Raw genomic sequence first — 24,364 nt, 5'->3', positions numbered from 1 at the left:
GATGAAACACTTTAGCCTGAAGAGGATGAAAATTATGTGAATTGTAAGGTTTTTACTGTCTTCAGATCTCAGCAAATTTCAGCACCAGTGACAAGATGTGCAGTTATTTTTCTCCATCTGGTGCAGACAGAAACATAAATCTATTTCATTTATTTTATTTTCATCTTTGATTGACTACTTGGATGTATGATTCACAGATTTCCTGAAAAGATAAGAAGTCACTGAGATGGATGTCCGTGATGAGACTTCATTGCAAGGTGAGGCGAAGGAAACGAGAGCTCTGTCATTTCCTGTTGGGGTTGGTGTTGCTGTTGCTGTGATGTAAACATTTTCTGTTCCCATTTTCTCTCTGCTGCAATGCACAACAGGAGGTTTTTAAAAGTCAGCTGTAAACAGCTTGATTAGTTTTCATCTCAATCTCATTTCATTTCAATCTCTTTCAGTTAATACTAATAATAAAAGCGAATTAGTTAGGCGGGTGTGTTACCTACAGAAGTCGGGGTGAGTCTAAAGGGGGCTATAAGGTGTAATAGACCATATTTCTTTTAAGGCTTTAATAAGAATATTTTTTAGATTTAAAGTGAAATAATATAAACTATTCTTTTAATTCAATTTTAATAACATGTAAAAATATAAAAGTAAAAGCCACTCACCTCAGGCTGCTAAGCTGGACACCGAATTAGTAATATATTTTTCACACAAATTTTAAAATAAAAATAACATTCTAATTCTAAAGAATGTACTCAGTTGGAATCTGTTATGTAGGGCACATGCAGCAAAAGAGAATTTAAAACAGTTTTCTTTTGTCTACATTTCAATTTTCAATGCAATTTATTTATAAAGCGCCAAATCACAGTCGCCTCAAGGCGCTTTTTATTGTAAGCTAAACTGTACAATAATACATGCAGAGAAAAACCGAACAATCATATGATCCCATATGAGCAAGTGCTTTGGCGACAGTGAGAAGGAAGAACTCAATTTTTACAGGAAGAAAACTTTTAAAAGCCTAATTTTAAAAATATGGATAGTGTCAGTCTCCCAAATTCAAACGGGAGGCTGGTTCCACAGAAGAGGGGCCTGAAAGCTGAAGGCTCTCCCTCTGATTTTACTTTTAAATACTCTAGGAAACCCAAATAAAATAATGTACCATCCCACATAGCCAGGTCTGGCCCGGATCTGGTGTCAAGCTGGCACTGCTAGCTGACTTCTGGCATAGTATGTCATCCAGATATAGCCCAGGCCTGGCGTAGGTGGCACTGTTTATGTTATGGCATGCCACATCTGGCACTACGTTTAGAGACAGTGTGTGACTGGGTGAATGTGACATGTTGCATAGAGCACTTTGAGTAATCTGGGAGTAGAAAAGGGCTATATAAGAATCAGTCCATTTACTGTCTGAACAGAGATTCGTCATGTTACTTTTGCACTATTATGTTCCGGCACATGTTGTTATTACATGGCTTGATTAAGGTACACATTAGGCTGACATCTGGGGCCAGAACTGAAACTGTTCTGGGCCAGCACAGGGCCATCAGTGTGTCTGCAACTGGCCTTGTGCTGGCCCACACATGGGCCAGATCCAGGCCATACAAATTTTGCTATGTGGGTATGAGGTCATTATGATAAGATGGGGCCTGATAGAAAAATAGGAAACTAAAATTAAAGAGTAATAAAACTTGTGCAAAAAATGTCCGCAACCAAAAACAATAATGAATTAAAAGAAACTTTAAACCAAGGGTCCAAAATGCACTGACCATGTGTGACCATGGTGTAGCCCCGCCCTCACATTCAATTATCAGTTCTCTTCTCCAAATTCTAAGGAACATGCTTGGTCAAAGAAAAGTAGCTGAGACAAAGCTTTACCCCCCAAATTATCTATAATTTATTTAACTTTCAAAATACTTTTAGTATAATGTTTTTTATATACCATCCATAAATTCATATGAATACTAAAAGCTTTAAAATCAGTGGTAAGGCCCAGACATGTGCACCTGTGACTGGAGGAAACAATTAGTCCACCACTTTTTACACAATGCAATGCATGCAAAAGGAATCATCACTACAATCAATCACATGAAAAGAAAATTAATTAACAAAAAATGTATTCCATACATGCTTATCTGGTGTGTCTCAAGCAGATTGCCGAACACAGCATCCTCACCACCAGCCTAGCAGCACATTTTCACACACACAGCTATAACCATATACATAATAAATGGCTATTTAAAGTGACAGAATCCCTCACTGGTATCAATTAAACAACTTCCACTGCACGCTGGTTACCACATCTGACAGCTCAAACACCAGGAAAACATGGTGCACAGCTGTGTACGATTGAGCATTTACAATACCACCCAGTCACAGCTGGCATCATTCTAGTGCAATAACCAGGCAGGCAACGGCCAATTACAATGCCTATATAAGCTTGTTTACCAGGAGAAAATTGGAGATGAAATAAACAAAGGCTTTGATTGTATTGTAAAATAATTATTTTCTGTTTTTAGCACCTGACAGTGCCCCCCCGGGTCAAAGAAAACACCAGAACATCCAACCACGGGCGTCAGAACCAACAAGTATGGGCATCCCAGAGAGTGGCAGGAGTGTCCAGCGGGTAGGGATTAATTTTAAATAATAACTTATACATTTTTTTATAACAATTTTGGGGCTGCTTCCCCTGAAGCAGGCAGGATAGGACCTAAATGCAGACTCACGGAGGCAAGAATAAAATCAGAAGGTAGCTTTATTGCTGAACACTGTAAAATACAAAAATTAGCTAAACTGGACATACACATGAAACTAAACAGGTAGACAGGCAGAACACATGGCGGGGGAATAAGGGAGAACGCAACAGTGGACAAAGGGAAACAGAGGGTTTAAATATACAAGGAATGACGAGGCAACAGGAAACACATGGGGGACACAGCTGAGACAAATTAGGCATGACGAGACAGAGGAAGCAAACTTAAACACACTGAACATAGAACGCCAGATTATCAAAATAAAACAGAAACATAGTGAGATGTATACTGTAACAATAGGACATGGAACACGCAGACATGAAACACATGATAGACTGGGGAGACAGGATGGATCACAAATAGAGGAACATGGGAACACGCAAGGAGGACAAAACACAGACACGACTAAGGGGGCAAGGGAGAGCGAGGGAGGAACCCAGAGAGCGAGAGAAGACGAGAGAGAGAGAGAGACATACACGAGGGGCTGGGGGAAAAGGGGGTATGAAAGACAAGGTAAACATGTAATGAAACACAAGGAGAGGAACATGGGAGCAGAAAAGGGAAACAAGACTCACGTTCTGTTACAAAGTAGGTATTTATAGATTCAGCTGATTGGGATTAAATGTTTCCTGTTGGATGGATTTCAGTTATTGATATTCAAGAAATTTAGTGTTGCTGATTCTAGTTCATAAAAATTAAATAAAGTTTCCATCTTGTATAACACGTTATTTATCCTTCTCTCATGCCATGATTGAAAATTTACTATTTTCTTTTTGTGACAAATATCTGGATTATTCCAAATGGGTGTTAGATTACATTGAATAACTAAAGATTTCATTCTTTTTTTAAATTCCCATCACGCTGTCAGAGAGGTGTTTATGTTAAGGTTTTTCACGCAGTTATGATGCTTAATTCTTAATTAAGTTTTAGTCTTTGAATATGATTCAACTGTACCAGGTCTGAGAGCCTGGCGGAAAAACATACCTAGATATCTGATGTTCCCTGACTTTAGCAGAGTGGTGGAGGTTTTCTGAAAATTACAAATCAGGGGCAGAACTGGTGTTTTACTCGAGTTGATGGAGTAGTTTGACATGCATGACAACTTATCTGTAAGTCTTATCATCTTTGTTAGTGAGGTTTGTGAGTTCCTAAGGAAGAGTAATACATCACAGGCTTATCGTATTATCTGTATTTTCAGTTTGAATTCCTTTAATATTTATATTTTGTCGGATTGCTGCTGCTAGTGGTTCAATGAAAATAACAAAAACAAGTTGAAAAGTGGGCAGCCCTGTCTTACCCTTCTGTAGGTTGAGGCTTTGGGACGTCAGATAATTTGTCCTAACGCACGAATTTGGAGAGCTGTACAGTGTTTTCATCCAATTTATGAAGAATTAACGAAATCCAAGTTTGTGTAGAACTGCTAATACCTATTTCCAGTTTACCCAGTCAAATACGTTCTCTGCATCTAAAGACAACACTGTAGTTTGTAATTTGTTGATGGAGCAATAATCTATTATATTTATTGGTCTGCGTGTATTAATACCCTTAATAAAATCTTTTTGGTCAACATGTATTATGAATGGAGTGATTTTTCACTCTATTCATAAATGCTCAGAATACATTTTTTTTCTAGTAGTAGGTTTCAACAATTGTTTTTCTCTACAACAAATTAGCTTACCATTGCTCCAATTTTTCTCCCAAAAACATGCTTTCTTGTATTTGGAAAACCGAGGACCATATAAGTATATAGTATTTCTTTCATTTGTATTGCATTTATTAAATTTGTGTTCTTTTTTTTTTTTTTTTTTTAATCTTCTGCTGTGTAACAGCTTTTGCAATCACAATTATGATCTGAATGCACTGTTGTGCCAAACATATTTTTCTTTTTACAGTATTATATTATTTGTGTAGTATGACAATATTTAAGCTGATATTTAATACATACACCGACCTGTTTGGTCAGGATGTATTATGAATGAAGTGATTTTTCTAATCTTCTAACAAGGGCATTGCAAATTATTTTAGGTCTAAATTTATAAGTCAGACTGGCTGGTATCTGAATGAGAGTGTAGGATGTTTGTCTGGTTTAAGACTAAAAATGGTAGAGTTCATGATTTCAATTCAGTCTCATTTCCCTGTAAACCTGACTAAGCTGACTAAACTTAAAACTTATTTGGAAACTGATTACCTCAGAAAATTTAAGTCAACCAAATCATCTCTTTTAAGTATGCAGGTTCTATACAATTTTATTCACTGTTAATTTAAAAGTTTAAAACGTATTTTTATGTTTTAATAATTCAACTTTACTTAAAAGTGACATAATTTTATTTTAATGTTCAGATGTTCTTTACAATTTTATATTTTGATGCAACAGAATGTAAATATATTACAATCGTAACTCAAATAATGTGACTATTGATCAATTAAAAGATAAGTATTTACGTTTAGACTACTCAGAACTAGAACTTATACGGTACTTCAACCTTTTTTATTAAAATATTTATGGACATGTAAGAAGCATCACATAAATATCTTTATAAAATCACTAACATGGACAAGAGCACCAGAAAGTGAGCATAGTAAGTTATTTATTCGCTTTTAAATAAGCAAACAATGCAAGTATAAGAAATTGAGGTGAACTGATTCAGCTGTATCGACCCAAATACAGAAGTTAACTCAAAGTGCTTTAAACAAAGTGCTTACTAACAGTCCAGGGTTTCAGTGGTTTGCCATCATCAAGCCTCATGAAGATTTTTTGGACAAAGTTACATTTCTGAATTAGTTTTCTGAGCTATCTGTATAAAAAACAGTTGCCTATGGACACAAGTCTTAAAGCAAGCAAACTTGAGTGATTATCATTGAAAGTTTTTAACTTTGTGGTAACAAATTTTTTTTATATCATCATTCACCTGAAGATCATAAGCATTCAGGATATTCCACAGTAACTCCAATATCTTCACAGTGCGTGCAGCCTTCTGTCGGTATAGGGTCATAGGTCACGGTGTGTTTCTGTCAAGTTCAGCATACAACTGGCTCTGTAGGTTGATGTCTGTGACTTGGTGGAACTCCACACAAACCTACAAAGAACACAGAACATCAAACATGAATACAAATAAGTGATTTAACGGACAAATCTTATCTTTAAAGAGGAATTTCCCAATTTGTGTGCAATCTATGTTTAAATGTTGTCCTATCAAAATTTTTAAGACTGAGCACTGAACCTTTGCAGCACTATCTGTATCACAAAGCTGAAATATATTTTTCAGCCTTGTGAGCAAATGAATAGAGGACATTAGACTTCCTCTTTTGTAAATCGAGAAAACACAGAAGTGGTGTGATCAAAAAAACACCTTTCATCTAACCTACAAATATTTAATTGGGCTCACAGAAACTCTAAAATACATCTTTCAGTCCACCCATCTGGAAATTATTTGCAGTCTGTGAATTTAAACTTCAGCCTCGGAAGGAAAATGTTTTAGTAAAAATTCAGCATTTCATCAGTAGCCTACACTCAATATGCAATATCTAGCTAACTTTGAATCTGCGTATTATTTTTAATCATTGTTGATAGAAGTCATTTAGGAACAGAAAAGTTGCTAATGAGAACTAAAATATTAAGATAAAAAAACACACTTGACTGTGAGGCTGCTGTTGAAAAAACATCAGTTTTCCATCCAAAGCTGGCACACTTTTTCAAGTGTGTCGTTAACACATTTTTGTACATAATCATTTAAAAGGGAGCTCAGAAAAAACATTTACTCAAAAATAATAATTAAGGAAGCAGTGTTTACTCTCAATCCCTGAGTCGTGTACAATTATAACTACATATATCAATCAGAGAACAGAAAAGTTTTAAGTTGTTTAAACACTATAGACAGATTTTAATTGATGTATCCACAATCTTTGTAAGTCAGGTTAACTGTTGGGTTTTAAATGTATAAAGCCCCAAATCACAACAACAGTTGCCTCATGGCTTTTTATATTGTAAGGTAGACTCTACAATTTGATTACAATTGTAGAGTCAATCAATTACAATTTGATTCTTGATTTAACAGGGACCCAACAAAGAAAAAACAATATAGGAGAAGTATTCTCTCTTTTTCTAGTCCCTGTCAGTACTCTTGCTGGAGCATTTTGTATAAATTGCAGGCTTTCGGGGAGTTTTTAGGACAGCCTGATAATAATCTAATAATAAATCACATTAGTTCAGCTTAGAAGTAATAAATGCATGAACTTCTTTTTTTTAGGATAACGCTGAGACAGGATGTTTCTAATTTTAGAGATATTGTGAAAATCACAGAAAGCAGTCCCACATATTTGTTTAATATGCACATTGAAGGACACATGTTACATGAGTAGAGATCAAGTTTCATCCTTCTGAATTTGAGTTACTATTCTAAAAAAAGTGGGCCAAAATTGATTATAAAACTCTGCAGGAAAACCATCTGGACCTAGCGCTTTATTATTTGGGAGATGCTGTTGGGCTTCATGGAATTCAGACACTGAAATAGGTGAATCCAGAGCCACAATGTGTTCATCATGTAGTTTTGGTAGATTTATATAAGAAATTCTTCAGTGGCAGCATTAGGTCGATTAATCTATGTTGAGTATAAAGCTTCATAAAAGTCTTTAAAAGATTTGTTTATTTGTTGTGGATCATGTGTAATGTTTCCAGTCAAATCCTTGATATAGAAGAGTTGTTTTTTCTTTATTTAGCTTTAACTGGTCAGCAAGGAATTTTCCAGATTTATCAACATGTTCGAAGTTCCTCAAACGCAGCCCTTGCATCAGAAATTATTTTCTCTTGTTAATTATTTATTTTAATTACACTTTAAGATTTCTCAGGTTGTTTATTTTCTGTTCTTGTGGTGAGGCAGCATAGACAGCTCCTAATGATTTGTTTACTTTTGTTCTGTTTCTAATACAAGCATTTTTTTCTCATGAGAATAGTAAAATATTATTTTGCATTGCATTACTAAAGCTGTGTGCTCCTCCCATGACAGTAGGTTAATTGATTATTCTAAATTGTGCATGAATAATGAACTTGCAGCACTACATAAATATAATTACATTTGCACCTGCAATGTTACAAATTAATCTAAAATAAACAAATAATAAACAAATCGGTTTACTCTGAGGTTAATGAGCTAAAACTAACTGACAGCTAAAGGGTTTTTTTTTTTTTTTGCCTTAAGGATTTTTTTTTTGTGTTTTATGTTCTAAGCGTTAATTTATGTTGACCTAATATTGATAACTATAAATGTCAATTATAAGGATTTTTTTTAAATAAAAAAGCAGTGAGGAAGGAGTTTGCATTCAGTTCCATGATATTCCTCATGAAAATATTAAAAAAATTATTATGGCTGTTTGTCTGAGGTAAAACATGTCACGTTTAATAACTTGTTTGTTTCTCTAAAAACAAACATTACTCAAGCATTGCTTCTTGAAATGTTATCAAGGTTAATCATCCATTGTCTATTTATACACTGTAAATAAGTCTGTAGTTCAAAATTCTGTATAGACATGTAGGATGGGGGAATATTGGCCTGGGTCAAAATTGACAAAAACCACCATGTGATGGTTCAGGTCAGTTATGGTTCAAATATGAACAGCATGTAAGGGTTTATAAGATTTCCTTCACACACTCTTGCATTTATGAAGTCTGAAAATAAGGAGCAGGGAAGCAGAAGTTTAGCAGTCCCTCAGATCACTTGATTATAATAACAGCTTAAACTTAAGATGCAGATGGACTGCTGGTGACTTTATCTAAAGGATAAAGGACACTCTTTCGAGGATGCCAATGTTCACATTTTGGACAGAGAGGACAGATGGTTTGAAAGAGGAGTGAAAGAAGCCATCTATGTCCACTGTGAGCGAACCATCTTTGAACAGAGGCGGTGGTTTACGACACCAACTGTCTGCCATCTATAATCCAGTTTTGAGTTCCCTCCCCAGACGCCTTAACGCCCACTCACATCCTGGGCCATCTGACCTCAGGAAATCACATGATAAGGTGGGGCCAGGTTTCACAATGAGCTCACCCGAAACCCTGGCTGATTGGGACCCACACCCAGTTTCACACCTTGGCTCAGGCGATTAGAGGATCATCAGGGGGTCCTTTTGTCCCTCTGTGGGGGGACACTCCTGCTAGGTTTAAATCTGGGACTCCCCACCATTTGACCTTAGAACTGAAGAAGTTTCTCGGGTGAGAGGTGAAACGTCTTCAAGCAACTTAAAGAAGTCCAGACGCTTTTCTTTGCAAGCTCCTTTGACTACAAAGCAAGACCTTTTCATTCTGTTGTTATATATGTCAATGGTATTAACCTGATAAGCTAAATTTCAGGGTAATGTTTTTACTTCTCAGAGTGGTCCAGTAGGTGAACACCAGAAGAGAAAACCAGGAGATAAATCTTATGACTCATCCAAAACCAATGACAACGGTAACATTTTTCATTATACAATAACACAAACAGCAAAAAATATATAAACTGCTGACTTCATAACTTTGAAAGGATTTGCAGCAACATGCACTGTGTATAATGCATTTGAATCTGGTTCATGCAATCCTGCAGAAACCACAGATGATTACATAAGTGGAAACAAGAAGGTAGGAGAATAAACTTTTATTCAAAAGATCAAAATGAGTATTTACTCAGTTCTGCCATATTACAATGTAATTTGATTACTTGTAGTACCTCTTTGTTATTTGTTAATACAGACACTGCTTGACAGACTTCATCTTCAAGACAAAGTTAAACAGAAGTTGTCACCAGCAGATTTTCTTCAAATACTTCCACCTGGGAAACAGATGGACCATGTAACATCTGAGAAAGATCTAGCTCACACTTTTCTCCATAGGCTGATAATGTTGGACTACAGGGCCAGATATATTCCTGTAAGACCATACAGTCCTAAGTCATCTGACGACACGAAGTCATCTATGTCAGTAGCTGACGACACTGAGATAGATGAGAGTGATCTAGAGGATTTGTTGAACACCACTGTAGACACAAATAAGAAAGAGAAGGATCGTGTGCATCCAATGGACGTTCAGATGGCAGTATTTCACTGCGCAGACAGCTTCCTGAAACAGATGATGGTTACAAAGCTCTCTCAGTGTCAGTATGCCTTACCATTGCTTGTTCCTGACCTAGTCACAAACGAGATTCAGTTTCCTCTGTGGACTTTCAGAGAAATAACAAAAACCTGGAAGGTAACTCAAATCAAAGATAACCCCAACATTGTCACCATGAAGAATGTTCCAGTCTACAAAGCTGAAACACCCTTGGTGTCATTTTTCCGTCTGGGTTCTTTGTCAGTGTCTAAATCTCAGCTGATCAACACTTTGATCAACAACCGTCACGACACCTTCTTCCACAGAAACTGCCCAGGAAGCACCAAGTCTCGTCATTTGATGGATGGTGTGGCAGAGATTGCCTGGTACTGCCCTGCTGGAAAACCAACTGATGACTTCAATGACTGCATTGCCTTGAGTAATCTCCATGGTGATGCTCTGTTGAATAAAAAACAACATGACATACTGATTGAAGAATCTTCAGTCAATGTTTTTCTTGTGGCATCTCTGACAAGAAATAAAGAAATTCAATCTTTAATGTTATCTCATTTGAATGCCAAGAAGCCTCTCATTTGTTTGATTGTTGATGACAGTCGTGATGCTGTGGAGACAAAAAAGGGAAAGTACATAATGGGACTCAGCGAAAAAAACCACTCAGATGTATCTGAACAACTTAAAAAGATAATTAGAGACATTTTGTCCAGCTTGAAACCATCCTTCCAGCTTGAAACCATGGCTGAGATCTCTGGAATAAAAGTGGATGAAATTGACCCAGGAATCAAAGTGGATAAAACTGACCCAGGAATCAAAGTGGATGAAACTGACCCAGGAATCAAAGTGGATAAAACTGACCCAGGAATCAAAGTGGATGAAACTGACCCAGGAATCAAAGTGGATGAAACTGACCCAGGAATCAAAGTGGATAAAACTGACCCAGGAATCAAAGTGGATAAAACTGACCCAGGAATCAAAGTGGATGAAACTGACCCAGGAATCAAAGTGGATGAAACTGACCCAGGAATCAAAGTGGATGAAACTGACCCAGAAATCAAAGTGGATGAAACTGACCCAGAAATCAAAGTGGATGAAACTGACCAAGGAATCAAAGTGGATGAAACTGACCCAGAAATCAAAGTGGATAAAACTGACCCAGGAATCAAAGTGGATGAAACTGACCCAGGAATCAAAGTGGATGAAACTGACCCAGGAATCAAAGTGGATGGAACTGACCCAGGAATCAAAGTGGATGAAACTGACCCAGGAATCAAAGTGGATGAAACTGACCCAGGAATCAAAGTGGATGAAACTGACCCAGGAATCAAAGTGGATGAAACTGACCCAGGAATCAAAGTGGATGAAACTGACCCAGGAATCAAAGTGGATGAAACTGACCCAGGAATCAAAGTGGATGAAATTGACCCAGGAATCAAAGTGGATGAAACTGACCCAGGAATCAAAGTGGATGAAACTGACCCAGAAATCAAAGTGGATGAAACTGACCCAGGAATCAAAGTGGATGAAACTGACCCAGGAATCAAAGTGGATGAAACTGACCCAGGAATCAAAGTGGATGAAACTGACCCAGGAATCAAAGTGGATGAAACTGACCCAGGAATCAAAGTGGATGAAACTGACCCAGGAATCAAAGTGGATGAAACTGACCCAGAAATCAAAGTGGATGAAACTGACCCAGGAATCAAAGTGGATGAAACTGACCCAGGAATCAAAGTGGATGAAATTGACCCAGGAATCAAAGTGGATGAAACTGACCCAGGAATCAAAGTGGATGAAACTGACCCAGAAATCAAAGTGGATGAAACTGACCCAGGAATCAAAGTGGATGAAACTGACCCAGGAATCAAAGTGGATGAAACTGACCCAGGAATCAGAGTGGATGAAACTGACCCAGCCTGTCAAAGAGGGAAATTTGCTGCTATAGAAATAACCAATCTGCTTAAAAAGTACAACATCGATGTCTCAAAGATCAAAGATGAATTTCTCCCATGTCAAGGCCAACTGTGGCATCAGTGGAGCAAAATACACAGAGAACTGTTTCATCTCAGAGGAGACATTGAAAAGGAGAAAAGTGAAAGGGAAAATAAACTGATGAACATACGTCAGGAACAATGTGCTGCTTCCTGCAGTAAACTGGTGGAGCTGTTCACTGGAAGTCTCTCATCATTGCCACCAACAGACAGAGAGTATTTCCTGAAATGGACTCAGATCTTCATAGATGCCCTCTCCACCGGTGGTCTTTCTTCAATTCTACAAAGTTATGATGAAAAGTGGTCTGAGGTCTTGGCTTTGAAGAACAAACAGGACAAATCAGATCTGTTATTAAGAAAACAAACTGAACTTGATGACATAGCAAAGAAACTTCAGTCTGTAACTTTTGGTTTGGAGCACATCTGCAGAGAAATGGGACAGATCTATGAAGCCCATAAAACAACACAAAGACAGAGCAGACACACTGACTGGTCTAAATACCCTGAGCTGGCTGCACAGCTGATGATATCAGGACACCCGATGGAGCTGATGGATGGTGATGCAGGTCAGGTGCCTTTAACATGGATCTCCAGTCTTTTAGAAGAAGTCATCAAGAAACTGGGGGACCAGAGAGTTTTTGTGTTGTCAGTTTTGGGCCTACAAAGCAGTGGAAAATCAACAATGCTGAACACCATGTTTGGGCTGCAGTTTGCAGTGAGTGCTGGCAGGTGCACCAAAGGTGCCTTCATGCAGCTGCTCAAAGTATCAGAGGAGATGAAGAAAGACTTGAAGTTTGACTATGTTGTAGTGGTGGACACTGAAGGACTGCGTGCTCTTGAGTTAGAAGGTAACAACACTCTTCATCATGACAATGAACTGGCAACACTTGTTGTTGGTCTGGGAAACCTGACACTGATCAACATCTTTGGAGAGAATCCGTCTGATATGCAGGACATCCTGCAGATTGTTGTTCAGGCTTTCATGAGGATGAAGGAAGTTCAACTTTCTCCCAGTTGTGTGTTTGTTCACCAGAATGTCACAGATGTTGCAGCAGCAGAGAGAAACATGGATGGAAAGAGACGCCTGCAGGAAAAACTAGACCAGATGGCCAAACTAGCAGCCAAAGAGGAAGTTTGTAATGCAGAGCGCTTCAGTGATGTCATTGAATTTGATGTTCAGAAAGATGTGAAATACTGTGCCCAGCTGTGGGAGGGCAGTCCACCCATGGCTCCTCCAAATCCAGGTTACAGTGAGAGCATCCAGGAAGTGAAGAACACCATCCTCTCTAAAGCTTCAAAGTCTGCTGGGATCACTCTCTCACAGTTCAAAACAAACATCCAGGGCCTGTGGACTGCACTGCTGAATGAAAGTTTTGTTTTCAGCTTCAAAAACACACTTGAAATTGCAGTGTACAGACAACTGGAAGTCCAGTATGGGAACTGGACCTGGACCCTGAGGAGCAACATGTTGACCATTGAAAACCAACTTCATTACAGAATTGAAAATGGAAAACTTGATGAGGTTGATCAGTCTTATCTTTTTAAAGAAACAAGTAAAACATATGATGGAGTCAGAAAAGAAATGATAAAGTACTTTGAGGATGACAAAGACAGAGAGATCTTGGCTCAGTGGAAAGGACGATTTGAAATCAAAATGAAAGAATTTTATGATGAACAAGTGAACAGAGTAAAAATAAAACTGGATGGCATTATCCAGCAGAAGAAAGGTTGTAAAATGATGGATGACAAGAAATCAGAGTTTGAGAACAAACTGCTACAGAAGAGCAAAGAGCTCGCTCAGCAGCTGAAGGATAAGGCCAAAGATGAAGAAGAGCTTCAACGACAGTTCAGCTCCGTTTGGAGTGGCTGGGTTACTGACTTAACAGCAGATACAAAACCTGTTGAAGAAATTAACTTGGAAAAAGATCAGTTAACTATCCTTCAAGAACTTCGTTTTGAATGGACTCTCATAGATGAATGTAAAAAAAGTGAGAGATACAAGAAAATATCAGACGTTGGTGATTATTCAGTTTATATGATGACAAGTAGTAATCAGTTGATTAGTTTTATACAGAAACACATTTCAAGACGCCCTTTCTCCCATGAAGAACAACAACAGATCAGATCGCTCATTGACAAAGCTGAAAAAGACTCAATTGATGCAATCAGAAGCAAACCTGTAGTTACAAGAGGCTACTCAACAACTTATTTGTATGAAGTGGCCAATCATGTAACAACAGAATTGCAGAAATTTCTGTCAGAGAAGAAATACACCTTGAGGAAGGAGTTTAGTGTTGATCTCTTGCTGTCTGTGTTCTACAGAGCAGAAAGTTGGCTTTTTGAGTCTCAGAAGAAATTTGTAAAGAACAATGATGCAAAGGCCTATTTAGAAAGCAAGAAAACACAATATTACACAGTTTTTAGAAGCTTTTGTAAAGAAAACTCATCTGCTGTTGTGCTTGGAGAGCTAATCTGTGAGAAGCTGAAAATTTCCACTTTTGAGGCTGTTTGTAACAAGACTGCCATTGATCTCGCTGGAAGGATGAGGTGTAATTTCCCAGCATTCAGTGGGAACAGACTGAACTTGGAGAAACATGTGTTGAAGGCACTCGCTGAAAAAGAAGAAGGAAAGAAAGAAGAAGAAGAAAACTTTGATGATTTCATCACCTACATCACTAATCCAAGGAAACAAACAGAAGCTTTCATTAAAGCAGAAGTGCAGAAATACATCTACATGAGTCACAAAGATGAAGCTGTGAATATACTCGAGAAAATTGTTGATGACATCAAAAAGACTGTGAGTCAGGCTTTATTTACTGCAACACAAAAGGTCCAAAATCAGAGAGGAGACATAAATATGTGGCTGAATGAATTTTCTAATGTTCTAAAGGATGAGCTGACATTTGACAACATTTGTTCTGAAAACTTCAGCGACATAAAAGATTTTCACTTTCTCAAAGAAGAGATAGAAAAAGGATTTACATCCATCACTGAGAAGATGAGCAGCCTCTCCCTGGATAAGCTGAAGGAATCCAGGCAGAAGCCTGAAGAAATCCTCATTGATCAGCTGTGTAACTGCTGCTGGGTAAAGTGTCCATTCTGTGCAGCTGTTTGTACCAACACCATGAAAGATCACAGTCCTCATGACCACAGCACTCCTTTTCATCGACCTGGTGCGATACATGGATATCACTATAGACAAACTGAAATCCTCATCGTCGGTTTCTGCACAACAAATGTTGCAAGTGAAGGAGGTTTTTACCCTAGCTCTGACTCAGAGAAAGCCATTCCCTACAAACAGTACAAAACTGCTGGTCCACCGTTTAATACCTGGAGAATCATCCCTGATGGGTCTAACCTGGCATATTGGAAATGGTTTGTTTGTCAATTTAAAACACAACTGGAAAATCACTATGGGAAAAAGTTTGAGGGCAGTGGAGCTATTCCAAGTCTATGGAAAGATATATCTAAAGAAGAAGCCATTAAAAGTCTAGATGAAATGTTCTAATGAGCCAAAGAAACTGCAAATCTGCTGAAAATGACGATACTTGTTTTCACCCAATAACTCGTGAATCCAGCTGTGACGGTCTGACTTTTGTCTGAGTGAGAAAAAGGAAATTCTATAAATTATTAACATGAAGAAAATGATATGAGTGACTGTAAGTTAATTCACAAAAAATAGCAAGTGAAAAACAAAAGTCATATTCTCAATGTTTCGTCCATCTAGGCTTTCAGAGCGTTTTCCAGATAAATACATTTTTAACCTAATTTTATCAATTAGCATATCATTTACCTGTTTATAACAAAGATTTTTTGTTTATCAAATAGTCAAAAAATGTAAGGAAACTAAATCTAAAAACTGCTGTCAAACAAGTGTTAACACTCTTTGATCATTAATTTCAAACATTACATCTGAAACCACAACAAAAACATCGTCTTTTGCAATTTAGTTTTAGATTCAATGTTAAGTTAAAGTTTATTCTCACAGATATATGATTTGAGATCTGTTTGACTGTCTTATGCTAATTTCATCTAAACCTGTTATATCCACACTGAATTTTGTTTAACTCAACTTTTATTTCATCTCAGCTCTTTTTTTGTCTCAGCACTGGAATGATTTTTTTTATTCTTTGTTAGCATTTGCAAATGTTTAGCGTGTTTAGTCAAGTGAAAAATTACAACTGTCAACAGTTTGAACACCTTTTTGCTTTCTATGTCTTAAATAATAAAATAGTTTATGCTACATTTCTTCGAATTGCTTGATTTTTTTTCCATTGTGTACGACATTGAATGCAGAATAGTCCATCTAATTGTCAAAATCTGCTAACCTTATATTTCATAAATTGCACTGATATGGAGCAGCAACAAATTAATCAACAACTGATAAAAAATAGATGAAACAAACCTGACAGCTCTCTGCTAAACTAAGTCAACTGGCTGTTTGTGTGATCAGATTTGTAAATTTGGAAAATAAGTTTCAGTTACTTTGTTTTCATGTGTAACTTTGCTACACTTCTGTCATGGTGGATCAGCAAATGTGTGAGGAGAGTTGTTTGTAAATAAGTTAAGTCAGTGCATTAGGCCTGAGCTCAGGCTCACAAACTCAGGCATTCTCTCAGGCTGTACCTGTACCATAAATTACAGAGTACTTACCACTAGATGGCGTAGTACTCAGCAATTTAAGTGTGAAATTGGTAGCAGTGGTTGTGCTGATACAAGGCCGGCTCAGCGTTTACAGACTACAATGGATTATCATGTGCTTGCTGTAAGTTTGTGTTAATGGGTTTTTTAGTGGCTGTCACCGGTAATTCATATTGGAGCTGCATTAACTGAAACAGTTAACTAAAAAAACTCCCTCTGTGAGTGTCTCACAGGATCTGATCTCTAACTAGAAGCCAGAGAGATGTGCTTGAAACTCACTGTTTAACCTTAACACAATGTGTTCAAAATCCCTTTGAGCTTGCACAGCTCGGGCTCATCATACAGCTGCAACAGCACAAATGGCCGGCTGGAAAATATTGAAATATGGTTGCAGTAAAAATGTCAAAGTACTTGCTTTGTTACATCACATTGTGAAATGTGAATAAGCAGTTAAACTGTGTACAAATCCCAGGAGCAGCCTGCACAGCACAGGCTGGACCCTTTAATATGCTTCAGGCAGCTCACTGGAAGGTCGGTGATTCCTCTGTGACCTTCTCATCCTGACCCTCTGAAACTTCTGCCCTGATCCCAAACATCCACAAACTAAAACCTGTGCACATTTTGCTTCTTTTACAGGAACACAGTACTGACACATTAATATATAATGTAAACACAGTGACCACAAAAAAGGAGGAAATTTTTTTTCTTTTCCACACTAAGCTGTCATGATTTGGCTGTGTGGCAGGCAGGAAGTGGAGTCAAACACAAGCTCACAGAGGCAGGAATGAACTCAAAATACAGCTTTATTGATGGAGGGAAACGGCAAAACAAACTGATAAGACACTACACTGGGAAGCAATACACTAGCACACAGAGAAACACACGGCCATGAATGAGGGAGACGCGACAGAGAACGCGACACTGAACAGAGGGAGACACGGACATAAATACACAGAGGTTTAACGAGGGAGGTGGGAGCACACGGGGAACACAGCTGACACAGATAATCATAACGAGACAGGGCAGGAGCAACACAACATGACGCATACTGACGGGAGACTGTCAAAGTAAAACAGGAAGTACACAGAGGCGCAGACAGGAGGAGAGAGGGAGCATGGGGAGAGCACAGACACAACGGGCTGGGGAAAACGTGGAATAAAACACGAGGGGAAACGAGGGCTCACAGATACACACAGAGGGGCACATAGGGGGTAAAAGTCACAAGGGGAAGTCAAATAAGGAACAAAATACAAAAATACGTGAAACTAAGAATGCTGGCCAACATTTTCTGAGTTCTTTGTATATTTATGCATTTGCACACTCCTCCAAAGACACATGCACGTGTGCACGTTCACACACGGACAACTTCAACCCTCAAATACAGTATAAGGTTACATAGTTAAGATGTGTTAAATTGCATGTTAACACCTACAACCAGAAATGTTTTATCAATGTTTATATGTTTGATTTCTTTCACTTTCTGTATTTTTGCTGCTTCGTTGTCGATACCTTGTTAATACCTTTATACCTATTTCACACCTCTTGCATCACCACTATTACGTAAGAAAAAGATGCTCACAAAATGGTATAGAAATGGGAATTTAAAAAGCACACACACAAATGTTGAAAGGCCATTCAACGTTCTAGCTTTGAAATGACCATTTAAAATCTTTTGTAAACATGATTTTCATACTGGTTTAATACTGTCATATATTTTAGGGAGGCAGACCCATTCATTAGCATTAGCAAACTCATCTCTTTGTCAACCCATCACTATTTCATACAAGCATGTAACAAGTGAGGCATTTTAAATGCTTCATTAGAGGAAAGCACAAGTTAATACAGAGAAAAGTGTTTTCTGTAAATTTATCCCCAGATAAACCTGAGTAACATCATAAGATATTGTATCTGTGGTTAATCAAGCAGCAGGTCAGACTCCTCACTCCCACACAGCCTTGTGACCTACGTGACTCAGTCTCTTTCTAATCTCCACGTCCTGTGGATGTCAAATGATGCAGGTCAGCAGAAGAAGTTCTCGGCCAGCTTCCTCATTCTTTTATTGTCAGTGGCCTTAAGGGGACGTGTAGGAACTGAATGAGATCGCTCTTCATCTTCAGGTTGCTCCTCTGTGATGGTGGCCCCTTTCAGCTTATCGTTATCAAGGTTTGGATGGAAGAACGTATAATAAATAACTTTAAATAACAGACCAAGGACGTAAACTGCAACAACACAGGCAGCCGTGGTTAAAGGGTGTGTCACAAAATCAGGAGGATCTGTGCTCATCTTCCAGCACCACAAACCACAGAGGATGCAAATATCAATGAGGATATACGCGTGATAGAGCACGGACCTGATCCTCATCCCCTTGGCCACACTAAACCAGTTGAAATACCAAATGAGGCCAACAGTGGTTCTGTAAAGCCATTCTCCACAAGGACTATCCATGAAGTTGGTCTTGGATCGCCAAGCAAAGAAGAATAAAACCAGCCAAGAGCAGATGAAGTGGGCGAAGATGAAGCAGGGCAGCACGGAGGCGAAAAGAGCGAGAGCAGCGATGCGAGAAGAGATGAGAACCAGGTTCCAGATGAAGTAGAAAACTAACGAGATCATGTGGTGTTTTTCCTTCTGTGGCAGGAAGGTGCGCATTGAGTGATCGTAGGTGGTCAAAAAGGAGGCGATGGACAAAGTCGAGCCGATGGCCTTCAACACTGAGGAGAGAGCGAGGGGCAGAGTTAGAACAAACGTTGATTCTTTGTTAGAAGATCCAAGTAATTTATGAGTTCAAAAAGCAACCCCAAATATTTTCAAACATTTTTTGTCATTCAGTATTTTATTATTTAGACTGCATGATGTTTGTTTTCACAGAAACAGCGATCATTTGGCATTTAACATTTTCACATCAACCAATTATAGCAGGTTAGTATATTTATTTCTCTTCTATTCACATCTCATGTGAGCTCCAGCAAAGATGATTTTAATTCTCTGCTGCAATTTCACTTTCCAAACTTTGATGACCAGATTTCACACAAAAATTGAAGCAATTTTGAACTTGATGGCAGCAACACGTCTCATGGAGGCAAAAGAAGGCTGGACGAGTAAGTGAACAATTTCAGAAAAATGTTCCTCAGTGTTCCTCATCATCTACACTGAAAAAAAGGGATTGGCCAGCTCTTGAATTTACATAAGCAGCTTGCATGTATTTAACACAAGTGCCTCATGCTTTAAAGTTAAGTGTAACTATATAGTGTAGAAACTACATGATTAAATTGTTCATATCATGTTCGAGTGAAGTAAGTCAATAATATAGCTAATATGTTAAATCCTGCAACACTGCACAGGATTTCAGTTCACGCTTTGGATCGTGGTTTCAGGAAGCATCATCTCAGTCAAGTCGAGCAGCCGCATCTACTGTTTTTGGTATACCGAAAAAAGTAAATTGGGTGGTTGTTACATTAAAAAAGTCTAACTTGTAATTTGAAGAAAGGAGGCTTATTAAATATGAATAAGTTGTGTTGATTTAATTAAGTTGTTTAAGTTTCTGCCAAAGCAAAACAATTGTGTGCAACCAATGTGCACTATTGAATTAAGTACATGCAACATACTAATTTTTTTAAGGCGTTCTTTTTCTCCTGGATTACCCTTTTGTGTTACACAGTTCGCTGTTTTTCCTTTTGCTACCTAGCCTGACCTGTCTCCCCAAGGTGATATTTGTGTATTGTATGTACGGTGGGCAAGGTCTGTCATCTCGGTTGTGGGCATCTCATCATCTCATCTCTCACCAAATGATGGCTGCCTATTGAACCACCTGTTGAATTGGCAGTTTGCACATCTGGAAAGGCACCATCAATGCTGAAAGTTTTTAGAACAACACATACAGACCTTTATGTAGAGAGAGCCTTAGAAACAAACTGAACAACACAGCAAGACAAGGCTGAACTGCATACTGCGTGTATTATAAAGGCTTCACGATAGAGTCTGGGTGACCTGGTCTGCCTTCAGCCACAATCTCTCACCAACTGAAAACATTTGGAGCATCATGAAACAAAAGATATGACTCAGAACTGTTGATCAGCTATAATCCTACATCAGGCAAGAATGGGACAGTGTTCCTCTCCCAAAAGTCCAGCAGCTCATCTCCTCAGTTCCCAGACATTTACAGTCTGTTGTTAAAAGAAGAGGGCAAACTACACAGTGGGAAATTTGACCCTGTTCCAACTTTATTGACACATGGTGCCATCAAACTTAAAATTAGCTTGATGATAGACTGATATATTTTCTATGTTCTGTTGTAAATAAAATAAGTGTTTATTAATTTGCAGATCATTGGAATTTGTTTTTATTTACAATTTATACAGCGTCCCAACCCTTTTGGAATTCAGGTTATAAACAGATGAGAAAACTTTGAATGTGGTTTTATTCGTAATTCTACTTTCAATGAAAAGCTACACCTGAGTGATCCAAGTATACGTGATCAAAAGCTGAGTAACAAACTGTACCTGTAACAGGATCCAGCCGACATCTGTCCAGAATGATGGTGAGCATGAGAGCGAGCTGCGGGGCGCTCTCTGAAAACGTCTCAATGAAGCGCAAAATTCGGAGATCCTGTCTCAGAAACTTGGCCACACTCTCAGCGTCAGCGCGCTTTCTGTATAAGCTTTGCACAGACTTCTCCATGACTCCTGCATACCTGAGAACCAGAAGAACTAGTTACAACAAATCCCCCCGCCAGACACGCTGAACTGAAAAGATCTCGAAGCAGAAAGGGAGCAACAAACATCCAAACAAAACAGGCTTTACCCAATTATATTAAAGAAAAATCTACAGAACTTAAGTAGTAAAAAAGTAAGTCAGCAATTGATGTGACTTATATACTGAAAAGAAATTGAATGTATGATTCATGGGTCTATAATTAAACAGAATAATTTGTAGATGATTTAATGTTACTACAGGTGTGTACTTCTGTGGTGCAGCTGCCAAACAAACAAGTTCATGTAAATTTATTTCCTATAAATCAAATATTTCAAGGAACATGTGAGGAAATGTAAAGATGCCTGGGGCTCTATGCACGCACAAATATCATCATGAAACAACCTGAAGAAGATCCCGAGCTGGAAAACATGCAGCAGCTTGAGCTGGCACTGGCTCGGCTTCTTCTCAATCTTTGTCTTCATCTTAAAATCATCGTAGCGGTACCACAGCCAGCTGTACACCTGAACCAACATGGACGAGCCCAAGAGAAACAGCAGCAGGAGGCTGAAGTACACGTAGGCCTCCTGCTTGTAGAGGGACACAGCAGCCCATATATCCAGCCCTATATCAAGCAGGAAAGACAACAAGTTCACGCAAGTGAAGAGAAAGTCCCGAGTGCAGCATTTAAACTCATCCTCAGAGCCCGGCATGCTGACTAGATGGCCTGCTTCAAAAACAGCTATATCCTAAGGTTTAAGACAGCTCATAAACTGAAACTGAATGGGCCAATGTTGAAAAACACCTCCTAGAAACTGATCCACCCATCTTAAAGACATAGTGTACCATTTTACACACATGCATACATATAATCAACTGTAGTATGTCCACCGAGACATGAATACAACTTAAAACAACCTAAAACTGTAAAAACAAAAATAAAAGAAGAAGAAAAATCAACATCAACACATTAAGATTGACGAGAGAAAAATGAAAAATAAGCAACGATCTGGACTTTTGATATCAGCAGAGATTGTTACGAATGCATTAAACCATTTATATTTCAGATCTTCTCATACCGGTGTTAAGTTAATAAAGATATTTCTCACTCCCAACACGTGTCCTTCAGGCTTATGCCCCATAAACAGAATACAACACAAATTCTTTGTTTGAAAAAAACCTTTTCAAATAATCAAGTAGTAGATGTTGTATACTTCCAAATTTTCAACACAATTAATGCATCAAATCACTGTCACTGATTCCCAATCCAAATATCTGATAAACATCAAAAAAGTTTATCTGAACACTTTCTATCAACTGTTACTGATGTGAAATGGTTTTAACTTTAAATTGTCTGATATCAGATCAGGTCAAGTCTGAATTGAAACTAAAGTAAACAAAGATTTTACTTTAGTGTGAGCTCTGATAACAAAATAAACAAACATGGAGTGGGTGAGTGAGATAAACACTAGCTTTTGTTATCTAAACACACAGAAATGTGTTTAGAGCAGGGCGCCTACTGATCAGGTTGGTGATTTGACGATGATTTCATTACAGTAGATTTAGCATTTTTTTGTTTTTAACTCCTACACATGGGCTTATTTTTTCAATATGACCATCCACAATAATACTAGACCTTTGTACAGCCTTTGTGATTGGTATTCCTATTACTGCAGCCATGGCATAAGCTGAAAAATAAGAAATCATGATACAGTATTTTTTTAAAAGTACTGTATATTGTGACAAAATGTGGTTAAATCATATCCTATGTCCTATGCTTGCGCCTTCCACTGATGCAGGCCAGGGGGCGCCCTTTCCCCTGTTTGCTCTAGGCTCCTTCACTTAAACCAAACACATCCCCACAAGCCGACTGTTGTCTAAATCCCAGTGGTGTGCTGTGAAGACAGTGGTAGATAAGTTCCCAATTCTTTCATCTGACATGGTTAATTTATTAAAACAGCTTTTTTCTGTGAACTTTAGAGCTCAGTTTCCTAAACCATGAAACTTTTTTACTGTTTTAATTTGAAACTAAACATAATTCTTGTCTGAGAAAAGTCACAGAAACCTGATAAAAGCATAAATTATTTGGTTTATTAAATAACCAATAATTGTTTATCAAATCATTTATCAAATGAAAAGAGCATCCTAGCTGGTTGGGATCGGGATCAGGATCAGGATATTGTTTTTTGGATTTAAAAAAAATGTATGAAAGTTGTTACATTTACAGAAATCTACAGTCAAAACTGAAATATATGAGAAGCTAGAGATCACTTTATAAAACTTCGCAGTTACTTTAAGTGATCATCACTAATCCATATGACAGTCCACACTTGTGCACACAAAACAAAGAAATATGCAATACTGTCTGCTTGTTGTTTAAATATTTTTCTGTGTAGCTTTGTTTGTGTCACGTGTCACTGTGTGCATATTTATGTTGTGTTTTTAACCATCGTCCATATGCTTAACTGGAAAAATCATCTGCATTGTCCTTAAGTGTTATCTTAGTGTAGTCAACTTTTTTTCTGCACTGCATCTGTAAGGTCTCCATGAACCCTCTACATTACATTACATTACACTCTACATGCACAGCGGCTCAGAGTTTAAAGAAATTTGTTTTTAGTTGAGGGAACGTGATGAACGTTTGGAACATACGCTCATATTCTTCTCAACAGTCTGATGTGTTTCAGCTTTTGAAGAAGAGTTTCTTTTTTCCTTTTGTGTAAAACATTCAGTATCACTTAAACAATCAGAATCCCTGATTTGTGGTGTTTTTATTGTAGATCAGAATATGAAAAGCAGCTTTAACAAAGTGTGAATCCAAGAAAAAATAAGCAAAAATGTAGAAAACTAAGAGACCTTTGCGTCCGTTCAGCATGTTCACTTTTTACTTGGTCTTAAATGTCTATTGAAATATATACCATAGCTCTAAATAATATATAATAATAGTTCATAATGATCATGTAATACTCAGTGGAATTTATTTGTTCCTTTTTCCATGGTAAACATGCTAATGTACAAAAGAATTATGTTTATTTTATATATTTCCTCTAATTTTCAAAGACATGTGAGGCCATTAGGAGTGAAGAGACATTGAACACTATCATAATAATTATTGCTAATTATTTGATGAGAACAGTCACTGTTTACTCCCAACACCTCTGTAAGATTTAAATATAATATAAATACATGTTTTAAAGTTTCAGACTCAGTTTGTATTTTTTTTATTTCATATGAAAAAC

General features: G+C 37.8%; 2 protein-coding genes across 2 annotated transcripts; one reads left to right on the top strand and one right to left on the bottom strand.

Moving 5' to 3' along the window:
* The first annotated feature begins 226 nt into the window (after positions 1-226).
* On the top strand, positions 227-15,434 carry LOC102789873 (interferon-induced very large GTPase 1-like). Its single transcript, XM_087834802.1, has 7 exons — positions 227-257; positions 2,505-2,611; positions 9,103-9,178; positions 9,311-9,345; positions 9,457-10,590; positions 11,719-11,801; positions 11,868-15,434. Exons 1-7 carry the CDS (start codon positions 227-229, stop codon positions 15,304-15,306), a joined length of 4,905 nt encoding a protein of 1,634 aa, XP_087690928.1. The 3' UTR covers positions 15,307-15,434.
* A 2,980-nt stretch (positions 15,435-18,414) lies between these two features.
* LOC148096684 (XK-related protein 8-like) lies at positions 18,415-21,873 on the bottom strand. Its single transcript, XM_087835079.1, has 3 exons — positions 21,531-21,873; positions 20,936-21,126; positions 18,415-19,147 (listed from the first exon to the last, which is right to left on the bottom strand). Exons 1-3 carry the CDS (start codon positions 21,836-21,838, stop codon positions 18,459-18,461), a joined length of 1,188 nt encoding a protein of 395 aa, XP_087691205.1. The 5' UTR covers positions 21,839-21,873; the 3' UTR covers positions 18,415-18,458.
* Positions 21,874-24,364: the final 2,491 nt, after the last annotated feature.

The sequence above is a fragment of the Neolamprologus brichardi genome, chromosome 22, assembly GCF_056152115.1.
Source record: "Neolamprologus brichardi isolate AB-2024 chromosome 22, ASM5615211v1, whole genome shotgun sequence".
NCBI lineage: Eukaryota > Metazoa > Chordata > Actinopteri > Cichliformes > Cichlidae > Neolamprologus > Neolamprologus brichardi.
The sequence above is the reverse complement of the archived record's forward strand: the minus strand, read 5'-3'. Positions and strand labels throughout refer to the sequence as shown.